Consider the following 25,856-nt stretch of genomic DNA (forward strand, 5'->3'; position numbering starts at 1 on the left):
TTTATTCATTTTTGAAATGAGTCCACTGGTGCACTTGTATGATTTTGCAATTTTCCTTTTCACTTATGTATATATATTTATTATATTTCCAATCTATAATGTATTTTTATTGTATTTATTATCTAGGATCTATTTTTATTATATTTATATATTATACATATATATATGCATCACATTTTACCAGACCATAGTTACAGATTGATTTCTTTGGGTTAATTTTTGCTAGTACTGCTGGGCCCTTTCAATTCAACTTCTTCAGTTCAGTTATAGTTTCTTCTGATTTCTCTGATTATTGCTTCTTCTCTGCTTAGTTTTTCACCTGGGAATTTATATGTTAAGTGTATTGGCTCTCCTCAATATATCTTTTAGGTCTTATTTATCTCAGTACTCAGTGTCTTTAGTGTATTTCTCTCATTCAGAAAGAATTTCTTGCTTTTAATTTCTATTTTACCAATTCAATTTTTTACAATATCCAACCAGTCATTTACTATGCCCATATGGATTTTAATTTACAATACTTTCAGCTGCCATTCACTCTTTAATACTTTCAGATTGTTCCCCCCTTCATAAACTAATGGCTGTAGCTTTAGAATTACAGCGTTCCCTTGCGTCTCGTGGAAAATAAATTTTTGAACATTTCCAGTAACTGTTTCATAATGAAAACTTGCTTCTTACTCATCACATTAATCTTCTTTTTTTTGGATCATTTTTAAAATGCTTTTTAGAGAGGGTGTTTAGGCATATTTGATATGAGAATGGGAAGAAACATGCTAAGATAGGGCAGTTGTTATGATGAGCACCGGGGGTTCTATGTCAGTGACGAATCACTAAATTCTACTCCTGAAACCAATACTACACTATATGTTAACTAACTAGAATTTAAATAAAAACTTCAAAAAAGAAAGGGAAGGAACACTCTAAGATAGCTTATTAAGTATTTCTTTCAAACATAAAGGGAAATAGAAAGCACAGAGATTAATTACAGTTATTGGTCTTTTAAAGTGCCTGCAGCCTGGGGATAGAAGAATGAGGAGCAGAGACATCTGCAGCTCTGGATTTTGCCTCAGGGCCAAAGAGACACTTTAGATTAAGTGGGAGCTATACTTCTGCTAAATTACCTTTTCTAGCAATGTCAATTAATCTGCTACTATCTGCATTTAGCAGAAATTATTTCAAAAGCCTGGTGCATGAATATTATCATTCTGCATCTCATGATTCCATTATGACTCAGATATTTTACTATTTTTATATTATCTCTCTCTATTTTTCCCTTAATAATATTTTTGCTTATTATCCTGGTACCGTTTTGCGTGTTTTCTTGCTTTGATTTATGTTAGTCTTCATGTTCTTTTCTGTATTGCTGTTTTATTTTACCATTTATCTCTCTAATGTGTAAGCATCTTTCTTTTATATTCTTTTAAATATTTTTAATCCTCTTTCCTCTTATTGTTTTCATATTATATTTTGCTCTTCTTGTCCTTACTTCTTGTTCTCGCTTTATAATCCAATCCACAGTTATGATTATATTTTTCAGAAGTTTTAGCATTTTACCCTCATTATTAATCTCTTCTACCACTAATGTTTATGCTTTAAACTCTTTATCTCATTGCTTTCTAAACTTTAATTTCCCTTATCTTAAATCTAGTTTATTTTTATTACTTTGGAAAAATCCTATTTTTCTATCTTTGTGGTTTTCAATTCTATTATTTTAATAGAAGTTTATGCCTTTTAACATAATTAAAGGTTTAATTTTTATAGTTATATCCTTATTTATGATTTTACACCTTTTCCTAAGACTTTCTCTAGTTTCTTCCTGTATTTTTTACCTAATTGTTTTTATTTATAATAAAAAAGTGACTATACAGGTACCCCTTCGTTCTTATGAATAGATTGTCCATTCTAGTAGCTCTCCCAAAATTCTAATTCTTGGCAACTAAACACATGCACAATTTAATTATCTTCTGTGAAAAAGTATACTTTCCAAAGAGGAAACAAGACATATCAAAACAACATAATTTCTTTAAATGATATAATATCCTAATGACCCACATTATCCAGCTCTTACATAAGGAATTCCATATTCTCAGAGTCAATGGTCCTATAATTTTTGAAATTTGGAAAAATGTCCATATCAATATACACTCTATTTAAATTCATACGTAGTAGAAATTTACAAACAGAATGACTCTCCACCTCCATACAATAACTAGGCTTGCTGAGGAACCAGGTTGCGATGAATTACTCAAGAGATGGCCAAAGTTGACTGCCCTTTATAAGATCCATTACAAGTTTTCTGCATCATTTTTTTCCATCAGTCCAATTCGAATATTCTTATTACTAGTAAATTCTCCTCTCTTCTCTAACGGACCACAGAAAAATTTTCTTGTTATCTGCATCATCCTACTTAGAAGTCTTTGTAATGAGAATAATGGACAGAGAAATGTTGTTCAGGAGGGGGGTAGTAATACAGATGATCTTTTTTCTTTTTCATTTTATTTCTTACTTTCATTTTTCAATTCAGCTGCCAAGATGGAAATATTAAATAATTCTATTAAGTGACTTCCCTTAGGCCATGAGGCTGCTTAAGCAAAAAGAACAATTGGCTGGAGGGCAGATGGCAGATAGCAGAAAAGAATGCAATAATTTTCCTGGTTCCGAGTTTTGTATGTGGAAAGCTAAACACCTATCATTTCCCTAACAATGTGGAAAAAAAAAAAAAAGGAACCTGGAGAGTATGTCTATTCTATAACGTATGTGTTTTTTTTTAGCTAATATGATTTTCAGCTCAACCCCCATCGAGTAGATCTTTTAATTTGTTTTAATTTGGAATATACTTCAGGAGTAGCTTTGTAAACTCAGCACTTGTAAACAAAAGCATCATAACCATCACCACCATTATTTCTCCCAAAGGAAAATATGGAATGGGTCAGTAGAAGTGCAGAAGTGTGACAACTTTCTACTAATAAAATAACCAAAATTATGTGTATTAAGTCTACTCAGATTTTTTGTCGTGTGTTTTTAAAGGACCTACCTAAAAGTTGTCTCTCTATAGTGAGGTTTGCCTCTTTTTTAAAATCTTATAATACCATAATAAGTCACCCAGGAATTAACATATTCCTCAGATTTTTTTCCTTCATGCTACCACAATTATCATTAGACTTTTTCTTCTGAGTCCTGTTTTGACAAGGACTATCTGGCATCTTACTGACAGTGTGTTTGAATAGCATAAGATCCTCAATGTGTTGGCAGGTACAAAGCTCAATACCAGTTGTGTGTCCTGTTTCTATGATTGTAGAGGACCTCAGAGCATGCATTTTTTATATTAACCTCACCTCTGGACACATATTTTTTCAAACTTTATTTTTTCTTTATACCAAATTTCTCACTTAATTTTTGCGTGATTATTTTTTATGTATTTTGATAAGTTAATTAAATTAGTCTAAGATAGTGGTACAAATACAAATACATGGACATATGTAAGGTGAATGCTGTGTTTTTACTCGTAAATTGATCCTTAAAATAAATATTTTCTTAGAATGAAACGTGAGCTCTAATATTTTACGACACTCAATAATATGAGTCATTCATTCCCAAATTTCTTGCATCTTGTTTTTCATTTCAACAACAGGGGTTTCAATGGTGGCACAGAACTATAAATTTCACAATTCACCAGGTTGCTGTCAACTGCATTAATGAGCTACATTAGGTGTTCTACATTATGATTCATATGAACACAAATCACAACCTGCAAATTTAATTGAGTTCCAGGTAACAGTCTCCTCACTTTGAAACATTTGGCAGTTCCAAGCTTATGTAAAACAGCTATTTTTCAGCTACAAGGACGTATTAGTATAACATGTGTTATAATTATCAATTTAAATGGCACGGTGTGGTAAATTTAACTGCATTAATTACATCTTCTCTTGTCATCTGGACAATGATAGTGCTATTTACTTCAGATTCAAGTGTGTACAGGGAAATGTACAGATTTATTTCCTCCCCAAAAAGATGCACTGTTCTTTATGGTTTTTTAAATTATTATTATAAAAGTTAAAATAATTACTAAAGAGCTAAATGCGTCCACTTGAATCAACTGGATAGAATAAGTGCCAGTATATTAGAATCATTCTTAGATCATTTCATTAAAGAGCACATAAAATTAACAATATTGGGAAAGAAAAAAGTCAGATACCAAAGGAACTAACTTATGAGCCTTTAACTACTAGAACCATTTGCTCTCAAATGTATGTTTCAATTAATTATAATTTGTTTACATTGTAACAGTGAATCAAATAAATCTTTGACATTTCCCCAATGATTGAAGAGAGTTTTGAACCATCTGAGATACCTCTAATTCTTACCATTCAGACTGTTGTCTTAACTCGGCCAGCTGATGAAGCCGTTTAAGTGCTTTTTCTTGTTTCTTCTCATCTTTCCATGACTTGGAAGCTACGTTTCGAGCAAATTCCCGTTGCTTTAATTCCTTCAGTCTCTATGGACAGAGAAGAAAAACAGAAAGGGTACTATAAATAATATTTTTTTCCATCCATAAGGCTCCTTATTAAACTTTGTCCTGGGTGCAGAGGTAACTTTCTGGATGGACAGAGTAAAAAAGTGCTTTTTCCATTGATGTTACTCTCTTCTCCAAGATAAATGTAGTTGTCAACTGGCTTATTTATCAAAGCTTGTCACAATCACTACAGAAGTGTGCTGCCAAGCTGAACCCCAGTTCTTGTTGGGGCCACCCTGGCTACATGTCTGCAATCATTTATGTGCCTGTGAAAACATAAGTCAAAAAATGTGTGATATATGAATGGGTGAAGGGAGAGGAGGTTATAGGGTGCACTTACCTCTCAACATTGCCCCCCACCCTCTAACTTGTAAAACATACTTACTCTTCCTCATGAAAATTGATGCTATTAAATATACTTGGTGAAATGAGCTTGTTTCATTTAAGAGCATCTGTTATTGTGAAAGATTTAGTTCAAAGCTCTAAATGTGATTCTTAATTCATTTTTTCCTGGTGGAGGTATTTATCCAATGCAGATTCCTATTTTCTATCCAGGAGGATAAAAATGGATCAGGGATTTAAACTCAGGATAGATGCTTGGCCTTGCTTGATTTAAATTAACCTACCACTTCTTTTAATTAATCTTTTCTCTAAAACAATTGGCTTACATGCAAATTGGATGTTGCTCATTACCTGTTTGGATTTCTACTTCAGAATTGGCCACTAAACACACCTAATGATATTGAACAAATTGAGAAACAGCCACAATCAAATGAGCATCTTGAAGCTTGGCACTTAATCCTGACTTGAGAAGATATTTGAAGATTAGTCTCTCTTAACCCGTACAAAATGATTTCAAACTGTCTGAAATCTATATCCATTTAATTTGTTTTCATTTTCCAAATCAGGTAGAGAAGATATTTCCCACGAATGGCAAAAACCACATAGCTCTCCAGTGAGGTCATAATGCAGTACTGGACTATTGCCCACCCATAAAGCAAGAGCCCCAAACTTTAATGATTATCAGCTTTTTCCTGAAAGGGGACATGCTTATGGGAGATGGCGGCCAGATAACCACATCTGGGCTAAGTATCTGAAAAGGGAGGCAAGACCAACTTTTCAAAGAGAGGATATTCTAAGCACAGAGAACAAGGGGCGCCTGGGTGGCTTAGTCGGTTAAGCGTCCGACTCTTGGTTTCAGCTCGGGTCGTGATCTCAGGGTCGTGAGATCGAGCCCTGTGGGCTCTGCTTGAGTCTGCTTGAGTTTCTCTTTCCCTCTGCCCCTCCCCCGGCTCTCTCTCTCTCTTTCTCTCTCTCTTTCAAATAAGTAAATAAATCTTTAAAAAAGAAAAAAGAGTTTCACAGAACTAGAAATGGCCAAAAGGGGAACAGTGGAGTCAATCTGGATTCAATTTTTTTTTTATTATGTTATGTTAATCACCATACATTACATCATTAGTTTTTGATGTAGTGTTCCATGATTCATTGTTTGCATATAACACCCAGTGCTCCATGCAGAACGTGCCCTCTTTAATACCCATCACCAGGCTAGCACATCCCCCCACCCCTCTCCCCTCTAGAACCTTCAGTTTATTTCTCAGAGTCCATAGTCTCTCGTGGTTCGTCTCCCCTCCGATTTCCCCCGCTTCATTCTTCCCCTCCTGCTATCTTCTTCTTCTTCTTTTTTTAAACAGATAATGTATTATTTGTTTCAGAGGTACAGGTCTGTGATTCATCAGTCTTACACAATTCACAGCACTCACCATAGCACATACACTCCCCAATGTCTATCACCCAGCCACCCCATCCCTCCCACTCCTCACCACTCCAGCAGCCCTCAGTTTGTTTCCTGAGATTAAGAATTCCTCATATCAGTGAGGTCATATGCTTTGCAACGACATGGATGAAACTGGAGGGTATTATGCTGAGTGAAATAAGTCAATCAGAGAAAGACATGGATTCAATTTTTGACAAAAGTTTTAGAGGTTTTAAATAGCAGAAAATTTCAAGAAATAAAATTACAGCCCATGTGTAAAAAAACAAAGCAAAGCAAAACAAAACAAAAAACAATCAACAGTTCTCTAGAGCTGATAAATAGCAGAGTGTCTAGGCCTTAAGAGACAGCCATGGTCAGAAGGGAAAGGTTTTTAAAATCTCCAATCCTACTTACCCTCCTACTCACACTTCCTTAGCCTCCCTATACATAATAATCTAGTTTTTGAAGTAAAAGCTTGCCTTATGAGCAAAGATCTTTTGGAAATTGTCCTACACAGTTTAAGAGCCCACATAAACTCTCTATATTATATTTATTTAATATTTGATATTACTTGTATGTAAAACCTGAATAGCCTAGGAGAGGAAATGTATTCATTTGCTCACAACAACTGACACTTGACTGGAATCTCCTTTGAAACTTCCAGGTATGCCTCTGTTTCTTTCATGAGCATCCCAGATTCCCAAACTGCACTGCTAGCTCTGAGTTACAGAAATGATTGAGAATTCTGTCTTATTTACCCAACAACACATACTGTTAACTACTACTATATAATAGGGACATCTAATTGTCAAATCAATAATTTTCCCTTCAAGGAAGACAGACAAGTGAATAAATATTTTTATAAAATGGTATTGAGTTTCTCAATAGGGGTGGACACAAGATGTGTTTGGAGCATAGAGGAAAAGTTAAGACTGACTGGGGAGGTAGAGATTTGTTGTGTTAAGGCAGTCAGCAAAGTTAAACTGTGTTTAAGGAACACAGAAAATTGGAAGAGATTTTGTTTAAAGACATCTAGCCACAGATTTGGCTTAGCAAATGCTGAATGCTCAAGGCTGCACAGAGAAAAACCCCAGAGATCTAAAGAGGGATCCCCTCAAATTTTCAGCAGGCTGAATTACGTGAAAAAAACTACTCAAAGCCAAGGAAAGGGCCACCTGAAAGAATTAATGGCAGCAGCACCTAGTATTCATATAGGGTCAGGAATAGCGCCTGTTCTCACCAACGAAACTGGAAAAACTCATGGGACATTGAGTTTAGAATTCAGGGAAATCTTGGGGCATCTGGGTGGCTCAGTCAGTTAAGTATCTGACTCTTGATCTCAGATCAAGTCTTGATCTCAGGGTTGTGAGTACAAGCCCTGTGTTGGGCTCCATACTGGGCATAAACCTACTTAAAAAAAAAAAAAAAAAAGAATTCAGGAAAACCTTGCTTCAGTAGAGAATAATTTACTGTGGATTGAGGACTAATTTTGATTTGCCTAGCGAATCATAAAAGCAAGAGATCCAAGTATAAACCTGACTGCAAGTAACTTAATTGCATTTCAGAACCAAATTTAAAGAAATTTATATGAATACAAAAATATTCAGCAAAACCAAGGAAAATTTAATAACATCTAACAACCAATCAAAAATTATCAGGAATGCAAAGATTATCAAGAAAGCACAGCCTAAAATGAGGAAAATAGTCAATTGACACCAATACAGAACTGATCAGATGCTAGAATTGGCAGAAAAGGACATTAGGACAGTTATAACTATATCCTATGAGCTCAAAAAGTAGATAAAAGGTGGTGATCAGCTGGACAATGGTGCAATTGGAGTCTCTGAAAAAGGGAGAGGGAGTATTTGCAAATATAATGGGTGAAAATTTTCCAGATTTCCTGAAAACCAAAAACCCATAGATACCCCCCAAAATCTCAAGCATGAGAAAACTATACCAAGACTTGTTATTATCAAATTTTTTAAAAAATCAGTAAAAAGTGGAATTTTTAAAAAAACATCTAAAGAGAAATGACATATTGCTATACAGAACCAATGAGTAGGATGGCAAAAGAATTCTTATTGGAAACAATACAAGTGAGAAAACGTGAGGCAACATATTTAAATTTCTTGACAAAAATTAAAAACTTCTCAAAATAAAATTTTATACTTAGTGAAAATATCTTTTTTTTAAGATTTTATTTATTTTATTTTAGAGAGAGAGAGAGAGCACATGAGCAGGGGGAGGGACAGAGAGAGAGGGAGAGAATCTCAAGCAGACTCTGTGTTGAGCATGTCTACTGGCATGGGGATCAATCTCATGACCCTGAGATCATCACCTGAGCTGAAACCAAGAGTCTGACACTTAACCAACTGAGTCACCCATGTGCCCCCAAAATATCTTTTTTTTTAAAGAAGATGAAATAAAAATATTTTATTTTATTTAAAGATTTTATTTATTTATTTGACAGAGAGAGACATAGTGAGAGAGGGAACACAAGCAGGGGGAGTGGGAGAGGGAGAAGCAGGCTTCCCGTGGAGCAGGGAGCCCGATGCGGGGCTCGATCCCAGGACCCTGGGATCATGACCTGAGCCGAAGGCAGACGCTTAACGACTGAGCCACCCAGGCACCCCAAAATAAAAATATTTTAAGACAAGAAAAACTGGAAAAATTCAGGAGCACACCCACAGAATATGTTAAAGAATATCACTGGGCAAAAGGAAAATAATACCAGATAGAAATGTGCATCTGCACAAAAGAATAAACACTAGAAATTGTAACTACAGGATAAATAAGACCTATTTCTTAGTATTTGAATGTATTTAGAACATTTAAGCAAAAAAAAAATAGCTATGTTTTAGCTATAAATAGGGGATTTATAACAAATTTATAATTAAAATGTTTGACAACAATAGCACAAAACCCAAGAGAGGAGAAAAAACAAGTATGTTGAAAGGTCTTACTCAATACATGAAATAGTAGAGTAACAATTGAAGGCAGACCGTGATCAGTAAAGAAGTGCACAGTATGCTCTATGGCAACCATTAGTATAATAAAACAAAGTGTTTTAGCCAATAGGATAACAAAGAAGATAAAAGGAAATCACTACATTTACTCAATCCAAAAGAAGGCAGAAAAAAAGTAAAAAGGAAGGTAAAATAGATGGGATAGTTACAAAACAAATAGCAAGGTAACAACTAAAATCTAAACATATCACTAATCAAATTAAATGTAAATGGTCTAAACACTGGAATTAAAAGTTAGTATCAGTTTGGATTTAAAAGTAAGCTCCAACTGTATGTTAACTACAAAAACAAACTTTAAAATACAGATACAATTGGTTAAAAGAATATAAAAAGATATATCATGTCAACAGCAGGGAAAAGAAAGCTAGAGGGGCTCAATCACTATCAAGCAGAGTAGATTTTAGAGCAGATTTATTACCGGGAATAAAAAAAGGGTTATTTCATAATGATATGGAGTAAATAAATCAGAATGACAAAATAAGCCTAAATGTTTCTATGCCTAATAACAAAGCTTCAAAATACACAAAACAAAAATGGATAAAACTGCAAAGAGAAAAAGTTAAATCCACAATTATATTAGGAGTTTTCAATGACCTTCCATCAAACAACAGAATGTTAATCGCAAATACCATATTTTTGGAACTGGTTACACCAACGTGATCACGCCTATTATAAAAGACTTTTCCAACAGTTCACTTGTCTAATGAAAAGAGAACTGGACAGATAAGGAAGACTTCCAAGAATCTGGGGGTCAAATTTTGCCAACCTCATATTTTAGCTTGGGTTTTCCCAAGTTTCTACTTTTCTTCTCCCGTTCTAATAAAAATCCACTTATTTAAAAAAAAACGGCATGTCCTATAACTGTCAGTAATCTTAGTCTAAACAGAAAACAAAGCAGTTGAAAATAAATAAAAGTTCTTTGACAGTATAGAGTTGATTGGTTCTTATTGAGAACAGCACAAGACAAATATATTTCAGAAAAACAAAAGTTGTTATCTCACACATTTACAAAGAATTGCAGAAAGCTCAGTAATCATTGCTTATCAGCAGGGACTTGGGGTGAATAGGTTAGAGCAGGTGAAGTTGAACCTCCCTGGGATGGGGAGTAAGAAAGACAGAGAGTAACACCTAACAATGGGGGGCAATAAAACAAAGTGTCTGGTGTCCAGAGGTGTTGGATGATAGATAATACAGTGTAGGGGTTAAGAGAAGGATTCTGAAATCAGTCAGACATGACTTTGTATATTGTTTCTGTCACTCACTAGCTTTGAGTCTCTAAGAAGTTTACTCAATCTTCCCAAACTTCAGTTTACACATTTGTAACTTGGCAAACGATCACTATTTGCCATGTAGAGTTCTTGGAATTATTATTTGAGTTGATAAAGGTAAAAGTTAGTATCAGTTTAGATACTAGCACAGCACCTGATATATAGCAAATTCTCAACGGGTATGAACTATGATCACTTTTAGAGGTAAGGAATGGTCAGATTTTATAGATCTTTGGGAAGCAGCAGAAATAAAAAGCCCTTGATTTACCTGGCAATGGGGAGCTATTAAGAAAGAACACTTGATTGATATTCTTACTGAAAACAAAGTGTTTGAGTAGTTTTCATCTGGATTTTACAAAACTGGTAGGTGTAGTCTTTTCTTTTCTTTTTTTTTTTTAAACCACAACAAACATTTATTATCTCTCAAGGTTTCTATAGGTCAGGAGCAGCTTAGCTGAGCAGTTGCTGGCTCAGGATTTCTCATGAAGGTTTGGTCTAGATGTCGGGTGGAGCCGCAGTCTTCTGGAAGCTCAACTGAGACTGGAGGGATCCCCTTTCAAGGTGGCTTGTTCACTCCTTTTCACAAGGCTATATGAGTATCCTCACAACATGGTGACTGGCTTACCCCAGAATGAATAATTCAAGGAGAATGCCAAGCAGAAGCTACGTCCTTGGAAGTCACATAGCATCATTTTCACCATATTCTTTTTTTTTCTTCTTTTTTTTTTTTTATTATGTTATGTTAATCACCATACATTACATCATTAGTTTTTGATGTAGTGTTCCATGATTCATTGTTTGCATATAAACACCCAGTTATTTCATAACACCCAGTGCTCCATGCAGAACGTGCCCTCCTTAATACCCATCACCAGGTTAACCCATCCCCCACCCCCCTCCCCTCTAGAACCCTCAGTTTGTTTCTCAGAGTCCATGGTCTCTCATGGTTCGTCTCCCCCTCTGATTTCCCCCCCTTCATTCTTCCTCTCCTGCTATCTTCTTCCTTTTTTTTTTTTTTTTTTAACATATAATGTATTATTTGTTTCAGAGGTACAGGTCTGTGATTCAACAGTCTTACACAATTCACAGCGCTCACCATAAGACAGGAAAAGGAAATGTGCTGGGTATGTTCCTCACCCTTGTCTTGAACAATTTATAATGTTTCATCGAAACATGTACTTTCTGTAAGTCCATGATCTTCACTACTGAAGAAAATTATAAATTTTGGATTCAAGTATGATGTGTTGGCAGACTTTTCTTTGATAAATCTTATTTGAAGTTTGCTCTTGGGTATTACTATTATCTAAAATGGATCTCAATCAGGAAAGAGGGTAAAAGTATTTCCTAGAGGGAAATGGGGACTAGTTCATGTCCTTGTATTTTGCAAAGGAATTTAAAAGAGAACGTACAGAACAGATGGTCTTCCTGGTCCTGAAGAGAGGCCATGGTCCTTGCCCAGATCAAAAGCAATTTAATAAAGGACAGATGCAGGGGTCAGGTTAAAGGAAGTAAAACAGTCCTCACATATCTTCTCCAGTTTCGCAATGCATTTCATTCGCTCTCAACAAAAAGTCACATAAGGCTTATGGAGATATAGTTGCTTAAACACATTTATGAAATATTTGGAATTTAATTTTTTTCTCAGCTTCATTTTCAAAGCACAAACTAAGCAATCTTTATTTCCCTACCTGCCAACATGAATGTTTGGCACATGCCTTGCAAGTGGAATTCAGCCGTGAATAGATAAATGAAGAAGCAAATTGATCAGGTCAGTGAATCTCTGTGTGCTTGGAATGGTAATATCCCCAATATTATTGCGTACTGGTCAGAACATGCATGTGAGCCTCTGCCCACGCTGGTAACCACTCTCCATTCACCTTCACTGGAGCAGAACGGCACGTGTGAAACAGATTTACTCATGTGTATCTACCTTTTTTCCTCTCTTAAATAAAATAATTCTTTCCATCCCTGCATTTTCATCTATAGATCCCAGGGTACTTTGCATTCATGTTTTTCTTCACAGAGGAGCAAAACCTCAATGCAAAAGGTCAAAATTATTAACCTCAGTTTAGAGACAAAGAAACAAACATAGAAGGTTAAATGGCATGATCCACACCAAAGCAGACACCAAGCCAAGAACTGTGACTTAAAAACAGAATGTCTGATCTTCATAAAAGTAAGGAAAAGTCAGAAGAGCTTATGTAAAATTCTAGACATTTATAATAGTTTCATTTTGTGAAATTAAAAGTCTACCCTGTTCTTAGATATTGTTCATTGTTTAGAAATGTTTTTACCGAAATGATTTGGGAGACATTTATAGATAATTAACAATAACCTAAAACAGGAGAGGGCATAATTTGAAAAACAATATGATCAAGACAAAAGAATTAAATTATATAAAATGTCTTTATTATTTCTCAGAAGAATTCTACATGTTGAAATGGGACTTTCCTTATTTTCTGCTTTTTTGCATGTCGTCTTTTATGTGATCTCGTCGCTATACAAACACAGATAGTGAAATGAACTAAAATATTTTAAGGTCTCCCATCTTCTTAGAAGATACAGTCTGGGCTACTCACCAGGATGAGCTCCCTGCTGTGTTCCGGAATGAATGCTTCTGAGCATATTCCCTTGGCTGCATTTACTCCTCTGAGGACCAACAGAGCCACAAGCAAGCCAGAAATAGGTGAGAAGAAATGAACCTGGAGCTGATACTCTGCCTCCATCCATTCCTTCACAAATGCTGTTAAATACTTCACAGCAGTATCTGGAAGATTCTTCATATCCCTGCTGAAGTAGGAATTGCTGGGCTCTAAATCTAATTGCTTATGGTCACCCCACTGTGCTGTGACAATCAGGACCTAGAGATTCCTTGCTGGGCTCATTTCTGGACTCTTTCACTGACCAGGCCCAATATTCAGTAGAGATAAGGCCAGGTCTGAAGACACCACTGTTATGTGCGAGTTTGGGGATGTTTGTAGATTCTAAAATAACCTAAAAATGTGGTTAATATAAAAGACATTTCTTTATAACCCCAAATAGCCTGAGGTACCTCTGTGGCTTAGGAGGGGAATATACTCAGGTGGGTAAGGTAGATGCCCCTGACAAGCCACCATGCCACCCCCTTCCAAGGCCGAGTCAGCTGTGACACAAGGCACAAACATTTATTGGATTTTTAACAGTAGGGTTTATTTATTTTCTGTACCATGGCATAAAGTTTTTAGTACTTTTGTGAGCCACATTATATTAGGCAAGAATATAGCCAATAAGATAGCAAGGTCAATATCTCTAGTGGTTGTTGTGAAATGATTAGCAGCATTACAAAGGAAGTGCTTTGGTGATGAGTGAATGCAAATTGTTTTTCAAACTGGTTTAGTAGTAAAATTCAAGGAGCTTTTAATCCTCACCCTTCTCCATGTTCACAGCATGATAAGAACACACCCACCATATTAGAATAGTATTAACTCCCATTAAGTGTCTGCAGAAAGTATGTCTAGGTTTGGAGAAATCCAGCATTTCTGGAATGAACAAATAGAAATTCATTAATTAAAGGTTATGACTTGTGTAAACATCTGATTAGATTAATCATTAGTTAATAAGACCTCAAAAAAATAATTTTGCATTCCATCACAGTCTAGACCATGGTGAATAAATTCAATGTAAGAAACACAAGAATGTAGATTAAGAAAATCCAGACACTTTTTCCTCATGTAACTGGGTCTCAAAACTGCAACTATTTCTGTGGAGAAAAAGTAGAGAGTGTCAGAATGTTTCAGACATTTTTTAGTCTAGTATGTAAATTATTTATAATTTATCTTTATAAAGTATTATTCATGCTATAAAAATGTTCAAATAAAGTTTACAAATCTCTGTCTTTTAGAAACACCTCCAAGTGTCAAAATGTAGAGTTAGAATGGGTCTCAAAGGATTAATGTGTTAAGGTATCAAATGGGTTAAGGATATTTTTGTGAAGTTCATTTCTATCTTTGGCATCATGCGGACCAGAACAAGGCCTTAAGGGACTATTTTCTATGTTTATTTTAATTTATTTTTTTAAAGATTTTATTTATTTATTTGACAGGCAGAGTGGCAGTCAGAGGGAGAGGGACAAGCAGACTCCCCGCCGAGCAGGGAGCCCGATGCAGCACTCAATCTCAAGACCTTGAGATCATGACCTGAGCTGAAGGCAGATGCTTACCAACTGAGCCCCCCAGGTGACCCTATCTGTTTATTTTTAAAGATCAAAAGAATCAATCACATTCTTTCAGGGAAAGTTTTAGGAAATAAATGATTTGCACTGAGCCCTAAGAGTCTAAAAAGGAAATGTTACGAGAATCCCATGGCAGAGCTCTGTCCTCCCGCAGACTGTGCAGTTGCTGTCACGATGCCGTCTTTATTTAACAGGCTGTTATCTGCTCTGCAGCATTATTTCCCGGCTAGATGACTCCTTCATGGTCACCTGCTCCCCATTCAGTTCCTAAGGAAAACTTGACCTGATGCCCTCTGACCCCACCATCCCACTGCTTCTTCAAGAGCAACTCCTTATATTGTGGCATCTTGTACAGCCTCGTATTATATTGATTTTCAAAAGCTCTTTCCATTTCTACTTCATCCTCCCACTCTTTCATACCCGAGTTTAGGGTCAGTGACACCTGCTGAGAATATTGCAGGCAGAATTATTTAATTCTGAACATACCTGCAAACGAAGACTGTCTTAGTACAGGGAAAGTGTTCTCGAGATTTCTTCAATTTCCTAACCAAATGCTATTTTGAAATAGAACTGTCTTTGAGAAGAAACTCTTAAAACAGAGACAGGAACAGAAATGAGACATTAATGAAATTAGACTCTGGTGTAAAATTGAATTTTGGATCATGTTACTCTTACACAATAAATAGAGATGATATTTTAAAGCTAAAGACACCAGCGTTCATTTGGGCTGTGTGTATCAGACTCGTCTGCAGCGGCTTACTCTAATCAGGTTAATTTTGCGCTAATCCAAGAATCCATACTCAAGCATATAGCACAGTCCTTGAACCTTCTCTAGAAAGGCCATAGCTCAATCTCCTTTCAGCTTTGAGTTTCCTCCAACTAAGACATGTGGCTTTATCATCCTGGCTGCAGTACACCCGAGAAATATCAGACATCAAAACTGCATTCCAGGGGCGCCTGGGTGGCTCAGTCGTTAAGCGTCTGCCTCCGGCTCAGGTCATGATCCCAGGGTCCTGGGATCGAGCCCCGTGTCGGGCTCCCTGCTCCGCGGGAAGCCTGCTTCTCCCTCTCCCACTCCCCCTGCTTGTGTTCCTGCTCTCGCTATCTCTCTCTCTGTCAAATAAATAAATAAAATCTTTAAAAAAAAAATAAAAAATAAAAAAAAAAAACAACAACAAAAAAAAACTGCATTCCAGGTAGGGAGAAAGAAGAGCTAAGGGCAAAAGCTGACTCTGTACTTTCCTTAAGTCCTATAAACAACAGCTTTTTGGAAACTGCACCAAGTAGACTTCATTTGCATATCATTTGCTAGAAGGACGTCACATGCTTTTAGCATTTAAGTCAGGAGTATGGGGAATCCAGGTTTTCAGCTAGGATTACAGCCACCCCTCAAATCAATCCCAGCTCTGTTAGTAAGGAGAGAGGGTGGAAGGGACACTGACTAGGTAAACACAGTGCCCCTTCTACTAAATTTGCTAAATGTTGACAAAAGGGATGCTGCAGTTAGTGTTCAACTAAGGGCACTGCTTCTTTCAGATATAAAATTCCTCCCTATAAGCTCTGAGCCACTGGGCTGCGAAACAGGATATGGAGAAGTTTCCAGACGATTTTCTTCGCCATCCTCGTAAAAGCCTAAATTTAAAGGTATCAATTCTCCTAAAAGATTCGAAATTGATTTACTACTTGAGTATTGAGTTAGAAGCAGAGGTAAGCAAGCTAAAGCCCCTCGGTCAAACCTGGCTCTCCGCTTGTTTCTGTAAATAAAGTGATATTGAAACACAGCCATGCCCCTTTGTTTACATCTCCTCTCTGGCTAGTTTCAAGCTAAAATGGCAGAGTTAAATTTTTGCAACAGAGACCATACGACTTGCAAAGTCAAAACTTTACTTACTGTCTGACCCTTTCCAGAAAGTTTGCCAACCCCAGCGAGAGAAACAATCCTGTTCCTGTTAGTTCAAGATGAGGGAGGTGGTTAATTCCAGATTTACACACCACATGGGATGCCCTCACAGAGAGAAATAATGAGATCCAGGGGAAACAAGAAAGCAGGTAGTAGTGGGAGAAAGACAAATGGTATTTGGAGGAAAATACCAGTTTTATTTAACGGACAATAATAAATATAGAACACTGAATGCGAAACTACCACTGCTTCCGGGATAACTTCTAGCGTTCCTATGAAGATGTCGATTTAGCTTTACCATTCCCAGTTTCCTATGGGAAGTCTCACTGAATCAAGCCTGACTTTGTTAACAAACCAAGCCCCGAATATTCTCCTTGAATAGGATCCCGCAGAGCTATTAAATGCACAGCTAATTTTCTGAACTCAACAGATTGAATCATTTTTTATTTCAAGCGTTTCCCTGATAACGCCTCAGAAAATATTAGGCAGATTTGAGATTCGTGGTCTTTTCTATACTTTGCCTATCTTTGCATGGAGGTACTGCTGAGGAAAGAAATGAGGAAAATGTAGATAGTCCAGTCAAGAGTGTCTGGATGTTCCAAGAATAAAGAGCCTCATATTTGAATAATGCTAAAAAGACTCCCTGGTTCTGGGGCAGGGGGATTCTGTAAGTGAAACTGGTAAGTCGTCTTTTAAAATATTTTTATCCTTTTTTTTTTTTTTTTCAAAAGTGTAACTCCATTTATTAAGTGCACTGTGGGAAACTCATGATAAATGCTGCATTGCTAATCGCAGAAGGCTTGGGAAACTAAGGTTCTAGCTGAATATGTACTTGAGAAAAAATAGGTTTTAGTCAAGACTGCAAGTGTCTCCTTTAATTTGACTCTTGATTTCTTTATCTCCTTAAATAAACTAAGTGTTTATTTATTTTTGGAGTAAAACTTATTTTCAAATTTTTCATTTCCTAGACTATAAAAATAAGTATTTCTTTAAGTCCACTCTAGTTATTTTCTCAATAATTAGTGCCTCTTTGATAAGCAAATAATCTGATTAGAAATGCATTATTTTTAAAGATTTTATTTATTTATTTGAGAGAGAGAGAGAGCATACACAAGGGTGTGGGGAGGCAGAGGTCTGGGGAGGGGAGGGCAGAGGGGAGGGAGAAACAGACACCCTGCTGACTTGGTGGCTCAGGCCTCATGAGTCTAAGGCAGACGCTTAACAGACTGAGCCACCCAGGTGCCCCAGAAATATATTATTTTTAAAATCAAAATTATTTGAACAAAACTTTATCAACATCCATAGTTGCTACTACTGAAAAATAGCATTTCATATATTCTTTCTATTAGTGATTGTAAACGTTTCTTGGAAAAATACACCAAATGAATATATTATTACCACTAAGATCAAAATTATACTTTAATTTGAAGTGACAAGACACTTCATAAATTAAACTTCCAAAACACTGAAAGAGTTCCATTGTTTCAAAATTAGCCACTTTCAGATATTTTAGTAAAGTATGGCACTTAAATAGAACATAAGCAGAAGTGTGCATTTAGGAAAATTTATAATAGTTGTGTAAAATTTGGCCAGTGTTTAGCTGACTTAAAAATTTGATGAATGCTATTCACGATTTCAAAAACATTGTTACAACAGAGGGAATTTTTAGTTGTGTTTATGCTTTTTCTAGCATTGTATGCATTATTCATTGTGTATTTTATATCTTCAAATATATTTATTACATAAAACTTTGAGGTTGAAATGCAGGTGCACTAAGAAAGGCTGCATAGATTTACTTTGACTTTTAAAAAGTAAATAATCTCATTCATAAAGAAACGTAACATAACTATCAAAGAGACCACAGTTTTTCAATTATCAAACTAATGAAGTCATAATGTTTTCTAATACCCAGTAGCATTAGCTATGTGAGAAAACAAGCACATCCATTCATTCTTGGTATGAGTTACAGACTGCTGCAATCCCTTTGGAGGGTAATTTGGCAATAGCAATTGCATTTCTGTATGTACCATCTCCCTGACTCAGCAATTCTACCTAGAAATGCATCCCTCAGATATAATCACACATCTGAACAAAGGCTGTTCCTTGTAATATTGATGGAAGTACATTTAGAAAAAAAGAAAAAAAAGATTGTGTAATTCCTGAGTCCTTGTTCTTAACCACTACTCAAATCGCCTGTGATAGCTTCCTTTTGGGAATGATACACAGTTTTAACCATGTCTGTATGCTAGATTATTTTCTATTCCTTTTTATGGTAAGTCTCTTCCTTATACTTGACCCTGAAATTAGTCAAATTAAAGTTTTTTTTTTTTTCAAATTAAAGTTTTAAAAGAAGTTTAAAAAAAAGAGTGAGAAGAAGATTACCAAATTACTTTTTTTGTTGCCTTAAGAAATATCTGAGTACAGAAAAGAATTCATCAAACTCAGGGCCTAAAGAATCAGTGGCCTTGAATTTTACTTTCTTAAGACCAGAGTCAAATAATATCATAGCCTTTATTCTCCAGAAGCTTTTAACTTTTCTAGAAAATAAAATAAAATAAAGCATCAGTTGAGATGAGGATGTTTTAAGGAATTAAAAATTAAATTTTTCAACAGTGAGTCAAAGTAAAGTGGAAATCAGAGTTGGGCAGAGTAAGAGCAGAGTGAGATACAGGTAAGGTCAAGGGTAGAATTTTTGGCCTTGGTGAAAGCCTCAGGGGTCCTATTTTCTTCCTTTGAAGTGTCCAACTGGCTGTTACATTCAAATCTCCTCCAAAAAATATCACAAAGATACAATTTTAATGGAATAAGATATTTAATGTCATTATGCAATTAACTGAAATCTGTAATTCAAGTGAAAACCATCCACTTTGACATTTGAATTAGTTGTTGATTGGGGACAAATTATGCCTGGAAATGGACTCTGGCAAATTCGGCTATCAACAGCTATTTAATGATGCTGATTTATCCCTTATTTCATTTAGCTTAGTTTTAATTGAATTCCCTAAACCTTATTAACCATGGTAATTCAAAATTTGGACAAAAATATTATTAAATTTATGAGAAGTGGTAATTCAGAAGGCCTAAATTTTCCTAAATAAAGCCATCTAACTATTAGTTGTTCTACAAAATACTAGAATAAACATAGAGATCATAAAAAAGCACACATTGTTATTCAGTATAAATAAATAGGTATGAAACCATGGATGCATAAATTTCACATGAACCTTCAAATAAATACAAGTGGGTTGAAAAATAACTCCTTCAAAAATTAACCAGAAATAAGAAAAAAATATGAATATATAAAATACTCTGCTGAAGACTGAAGCCTTATCAGCAAAGCCTTTATTTCCTTTGAGTTTAGATAATATTTATGTTTATCATGCTTATTATCATGATGAAAAATTGAGAACAATCCAGAAGTACAAGTATAGAAAATTGGTCTAATATTTTATGATACCAACATTTGATAAAACACATGCCACCAAAAAAAAATCTACGTTGAGGGACAACACTTAATTACCCTGAAAAGAGATTGTGACAGATACACCATTTACTCAAATATTACATGCTGCTCCCTTCCTTCTTCGCTAACATTACTTTTTTTTTTTTTGAGGTATCATGTAGAATTTTTTTTTTTTTTTATTTGAGAGAGACAGAGAGCAGAGCTAAAGAGAGAGAGCATGAGCTGGGGGGAGGGGCAGAGGGAGAGGGAGAAGCAGACTCTCCACTGAGCAGGGAGCCTGATGCTGGGGGGAACTGAGGGTGGCGCTCAATCTCAGGACCCTGGGATCACGACCTGAGCCGAAGGCAGACATTCAACAAACTGAGCCACCCAGGCGCCCCTGCAATTTCTCGACCTCAGATTTACATGTGACTCTGGTATAGCCATGGTCATAAATAAACTCCTACGATTTGGCCGCAAGAAACTCCTAAGAGACTCAGTTCCCATGTTCAAATCAGGTTGCCTAGTGGCCAGTATGTTCCTCCTTGCAATGTTTTAATATATTTAATAATGCAATAAAATAAAGCAGGGCTGACATCAAAGTACTAGGTACAAGGCTCAGTTAAAAGTACAAGTGCTTTAAAAAAAAGCACAAGTGCTTTATGCATATTAATTCCTTTTATCGTCACAACAAATCTGTGCTGTAAATGTTGTTATTATCATTCCCATTTTACAGATGAGGTGAAGACAGCTAGAGGCAGAACACTGGCAGCCAGGCCAGTTTAGAGTGCGGCTCGAACCAGCCAAACTATGGCCTATAATGCAAATCTATCTTGCAAACTAATGGAGGGAAATTCTTTCTAGGTGAAAATATGTTCTGCTTTTTTGAATTTCTAATTCTGCCCTTCTTTTCAGAACTTTTTCCCCCTTTCTCTTCAGATATAGGAACATGAGATCCAGGCAGGATGCAGACCAGGTCTTTTGCTGAATGCCACTCTGTAAGTCAGTAGCCAATAGGGACTGGAGGTCTATGCTTTAGAAACCGATCAGCTGCCGAGTCTCTGGGGCGGACACTTCAACGCATTCCTATGGCTGAGTTTTTGAAGTGGCAGTTTTTGCCGAAACAGTCATTATAATTTACTAAGAAATGAGTTTGAGGGGCGCCTGGGTGGCTCAGTCCGTGAAGCATCTGCCTTCAGCTCAGGTCATGATCCCAGGGTCTTGGGATCGAACCCGCATTGGGCTCCCTGCTCAGCAGGAAGCCTGCTTCTCCCACTCCCCCTGCTTGTGTTCCCTCTCTCACTGTCTCTCTCTCTCTGTCAAATAAGTAAATAAAATCTTAAAAAAAAAAAAAAAAAAGAAAAAAGTGAGGGCAATGACTTTGAAAAGACTGAACTTCCTCTTTAGGATTTTTAGCTACAAATATTCTTTTATGTCCACACACATATATACACACACACACATGCTCAAAAACATACCCTGTACTTTCATTTTTACCATAAATATGTTTAGTATAAAAGAAAAAAAATTGTACTGCACAGGGTAAACAAGAAGGAAGACTTTATTCAAGACTATTGCAATAGGGAAGAGAAATTGAACACAACTCCACTGAAACAAAAGGAGGATTTGTCAGTGGCCAGGCTGAGGTAATGGAGAAGAATGAGAGGACATATCACAGAGATCTCTCAATGTTATTAGGCCATCTGTCTTTGCTAATTATCCCTCCTTGAAGTTAGGTTCCTATCCTCCCACAGAGACTGGGAGATAGGAGCTCTATGCCCTTCAGTAAATACATTCCAAAGGTACGCTCCCATGTCCTGAGAGAGACATTCTGGATTGTGGAAGACTTACAACTCTGAGTGACAGAGAAAGAATGTAGAGTTGCAAATTTTCTAAAGTAAGTGCTCTAAGAAAAGGGCAGTCAGGGTCCTATGGTCAGGAAGAAGCCAGTCTAAAGTTTAATCAAGCTGAGGGGAATGTGAAGGCCATCTTGGTCAGGAGAGAGTTTGGAAAATGTATGTAGAAAGAATTAAGAATATGTATTACCCTTATTTCTTAACAAAGATATCCATTAATATTGTGGTGTTTGCCCTTTCAATGATTATTCATCACTTATTTATAAACATAAATTTTGTCATACATGCAATTTTATAGTCTTTCCCACCCAACTCTTATTCAGAGCCACGGAACAAGTGAATTCAGGTGAAAATCTGTCTATGATTACAATGATACAGCAACAATAAACCCACATGAATTACGAGATTTTTTACATGCCAGGCATTATGGTAAGCCCAGTACTTAAATAATCTGATATAGTTTTCCCAAAAAGCTTTTAAGTACTATTTGCACCCATATTCCACTTTTTTACATGAGGAAATTGAGTCTAAGAGATGCTGAGTAACTAGCTCAGAATTATATAACTAATGATCAGTTTTATAGAACTTATTTAGTTTTATAGAATTTAACTGCCTCACTCCTGAACCCTAACTGGTAATATCTATTCTCCATTTTCTCTGATAGATTCTTTATGTACTTTGCAACTTTTCATTAACTCTCTCTTAGAATCATGACACTGCCATCTTCACAGGACTGGGACTTTTCAGTTATATTTCAAAAGTTTTATTTTCTACTCCACATAAACTGTAGTTTATAAAACATACATCCATGAAAGCTTTGAAATATTCATTTGGGATTTAGCATCTGAAATTTAGAATGTTTCTGTGCCAGCAACACAGAAAGATCTGCTTTCTCCTTGGTTAACAAATGAAACCTCTGGAATACAAATCAGCTTCAGAAAAAATATTATTTACCAGGGTAAGATTATGATCCAGGAAGTATCCTTGTTTTTTCCACATGCATGTGACTTACTATAAGAAAAGCCAGTTATGCTCTTTACTATACTTTAGTCCAATTTAGTAATTCCCAACTCAGGTTTACCACAATCCAGGGGGCCTTAAGAGAAAATCTCAATGCTACCACATTTCTCAGAGGAAATTAGTTTGAATTCACTTTTAAATAAGTCTGATCCAGCACTGTGAGCAATATGGTGTTAAATTCAAGATTATCAAGAAGTGGTAAAAATAACTGAGCACTATCTGGATTGTTACTGCTATACTGTGTGAGGCAATGAGCGAGGTGCTGTGGATGAGAGAAGATGAAAATATGGCACAGCAAAGAGCATGCAGAGGGAAAGGAGGTCTGCATATGGTCTTCAACAGGAATGGTTTACTTATTAGCAAGAGAAACTACTAAAACCAGGGATGATTTCTTGGAAGTGCACAGGGTATCTTCCTCAGAGACATGGCAAGAAGTGTAGGTAGGATGAATTATGGAATGACATCAGCAGCAAGAAAGCTATGAACCAAGATGATTTTATCTGTCAATAGAGGATTGCATCCCTTCTGTGGACACACAAATGACATTCTTCTGTCACTGTCCAGCAGGCCTTTCTCTATTTTGGAATGTATTAGACCTGGGTATGGCCAGTCTAACCTGGCTCTGCTGCTCCAGTTTAGCCTGGTGCTCTGTCCTCAGACTCTGATTTCTAAGTCATGGAAGGAAAGAATGTCCCTAAAAGAACTAGGGCCAAAGGTTCATCCAAATCCAATTACCTGTGACAGAGTGGGTGAGAGCTGTGGCTTAACTCTCATTTAGCAGGAGTTGCAGGTACAAACAATGTAAAAAGAGGACATAAGCAAGTTCCCTAAGAATTGCATGGAAGGCAGAGGAGAAAATGTTCAGCACAGGAAATGACTGTGTGCTTGGTACATACACAATCTGAACGCACAACGGGATGTGCTAAGAAGTATGTAAGAGATGTGGACGTATAATTACAATAGTGAAAATGTAAAAGATCATTTTTTGGTCATTTATATGCATATGTACACATGTATATATACAAACATATATGTACAATTGTAACACGTGACATCATATTCAAGTTGATAGTACAAACTGACATCATGAGTTTTTCACATATAGGTATAGCATTTGAAGGGAGCGTCAATAAAGATATTGATACCTACCATTAATTTAGCACCTAATTTATGTGAAACACTGTTATGAAGTGCGTTCATGCATTATATCACTTCATTTTTAGAGCAACACTGTAAGCAGATACTACTATTTTCCCCATCCTAGAGAAAGAGTAATTGGCTCTTAAAGAAGGTAACAACTTGCTGGAGACTACATGTCTAATAAGTAACAGAGGCAAGATTATAACCCACGTATCTTAAACTAATTCTCCTAGACACTATGCATTACTGTCACTCCAAGCCCTGATGATGGTAGAACGTTTTTAGAGAGATGGCATTCTAATACGTCATTTGGAAGACTAAAGGAGCAAAGACAAGAGGATGGTAAAATTCTGGAGTACTCAAGGAAAACAGAGGAGCTATTTTTAGCTGAAACATGGGATATATAAGGAGAAGAGAGAAACTAAGCCTGAAAGACAAATCTGGTTGTGAGCATGGTGGGTCATGAAAGCCACATTTGGCAGGAGCAAAAATTATTTGAAATAATTCTTGAGGAAAGTGTGAATAGGGTGGGTGGGGAGGAGAAAATAAGGAGTCATGAGAATCTGATGAAACTATTGCTCTCTCCTGTCAAGATCATCTACTGCAGTCCACTTTATTTAGTTGATGTGAATAATAAGCATCTTGCAGCCATTCATGAACGAATGAACTGTGTAGCCAAGAGATCAGCTAAACTAATAAGGTGAAAAACTGTCAAAATAAGTGAGTGGAAAGCTTGGGGTGTCTATTACTATTTCTTTTCTATCAGTTATTTCAGACAAAAAGAAAAAAAATGTAGAAAAATACCATTCTCTGAAATTCTCTGCCTAAATGCGAGGCAATTTTTCTCAACTCCCTATCCATCACCAAGTCCTATTTGACTTCACTTCTAAATTATAGCCTATATTAATAGCTTTTTTTGTCTCAAATGCTTCCACCTTAACCCAGCCATCATCATATCCTTCCTGGATACCATAATAACTTTCCAGCTAGTCTCAAAACTGTCAATTTTACCCTCCCTTATATCTATCCCTGGTTCACAAAGCAAACAGAGCAATCAGTTCAAAAAAATCTTTCAGATTAAGCTTCTTACCTGATTAAAATTTATCAGTGGTTTAGAAGTGATCTGAGACTAAAATCCAAAATCATTGGAAAGGTCTGTGATATTGTGATTTATAAGAAATATACATTTGGTGTTCATCCATAGTTTCTGGCTCACAGCTCCCAAAACCTTTGGAGTTTCTGAAGTGTTGAGAGCAATAAAGCTCTCTTTTGTTATGTAAATGAAGTTACTTTTGGGCTTCCCCTAAGAGCCGGGCGCTCGTTGCCAGGAGAACTAACCACAGGATTGGAAGGGTGGAACTTTCAGTCCCATCCACCTGACCTTTGGACAGGGGAGAGGGGCTGGAGGTAGAATCAATTGCCAATGGTCAATTATTTAATCAATCATACCTATGTAATGAAGCCTCCATAAAACCCTAAGAGGACAGGATTCTGAAAGGTTCTGGGTTGGTGAACATAAGGAGCTTAGGGAGAGTCTTGTAGAACTGAACCCTTAACCTGAGAAATCTGATGCTACCTCTGGATAGAGTGTGAGAATGGACTTGAATTGTAGATGTATGGAGCATTGCTTGTTGAAATGTTGGAAGTCGGGGAGCCTTCCTACCCCACGTTGAAACTGGGTTTAAGAACACTAAAAAATGCCATACAGGATTCAGACACTCTGTACTT

At 36.3% G+C, this 25,856-nt stretch overlaps 1 protein-coding gene across 2 annotated transcripts in view; it reads right to left on the reverse strand.

The window, feature by feature from the left end:
• The window catches only part of ZNF804B (zinc finger protein 804B), a 509,973-nt gene that overhangs the window by 8,229 nt on the left and 475,888 nt on the right, over positions 1-25,856 (reverse strand). Inside the window, exon 3 of one of the 2 annotated variants that reach the window (XM_032402225.1) lies at positions 4,362-4,492. In XM_032402225.1, coding sequence (XP_032258116.1) covers positions 4,362-4,492 — 131 coding nt within the window. The remainder of the gene's footprint in view (positions 1-4,361; positions 4,493-25,856) is intronic. The other variant, XM_032402226.1, reaches the window with a different exon arrangement.

This window comes from Phoca vitulina, unplaced genomic scaffold (genome assembly GCF_004348235.1).
Source record: "Phoca vitulina isolate PV1807 unplaced genomic scaffold, GSC_HSeal_1.0 scaffold4, whole genome shotgun sequence".
Lineage (NCBI taxonomy): Eukaryota > Metazoa > Chordata > Mammalia > Carnivora > Phocidae > Phoca > Phoca vitulina.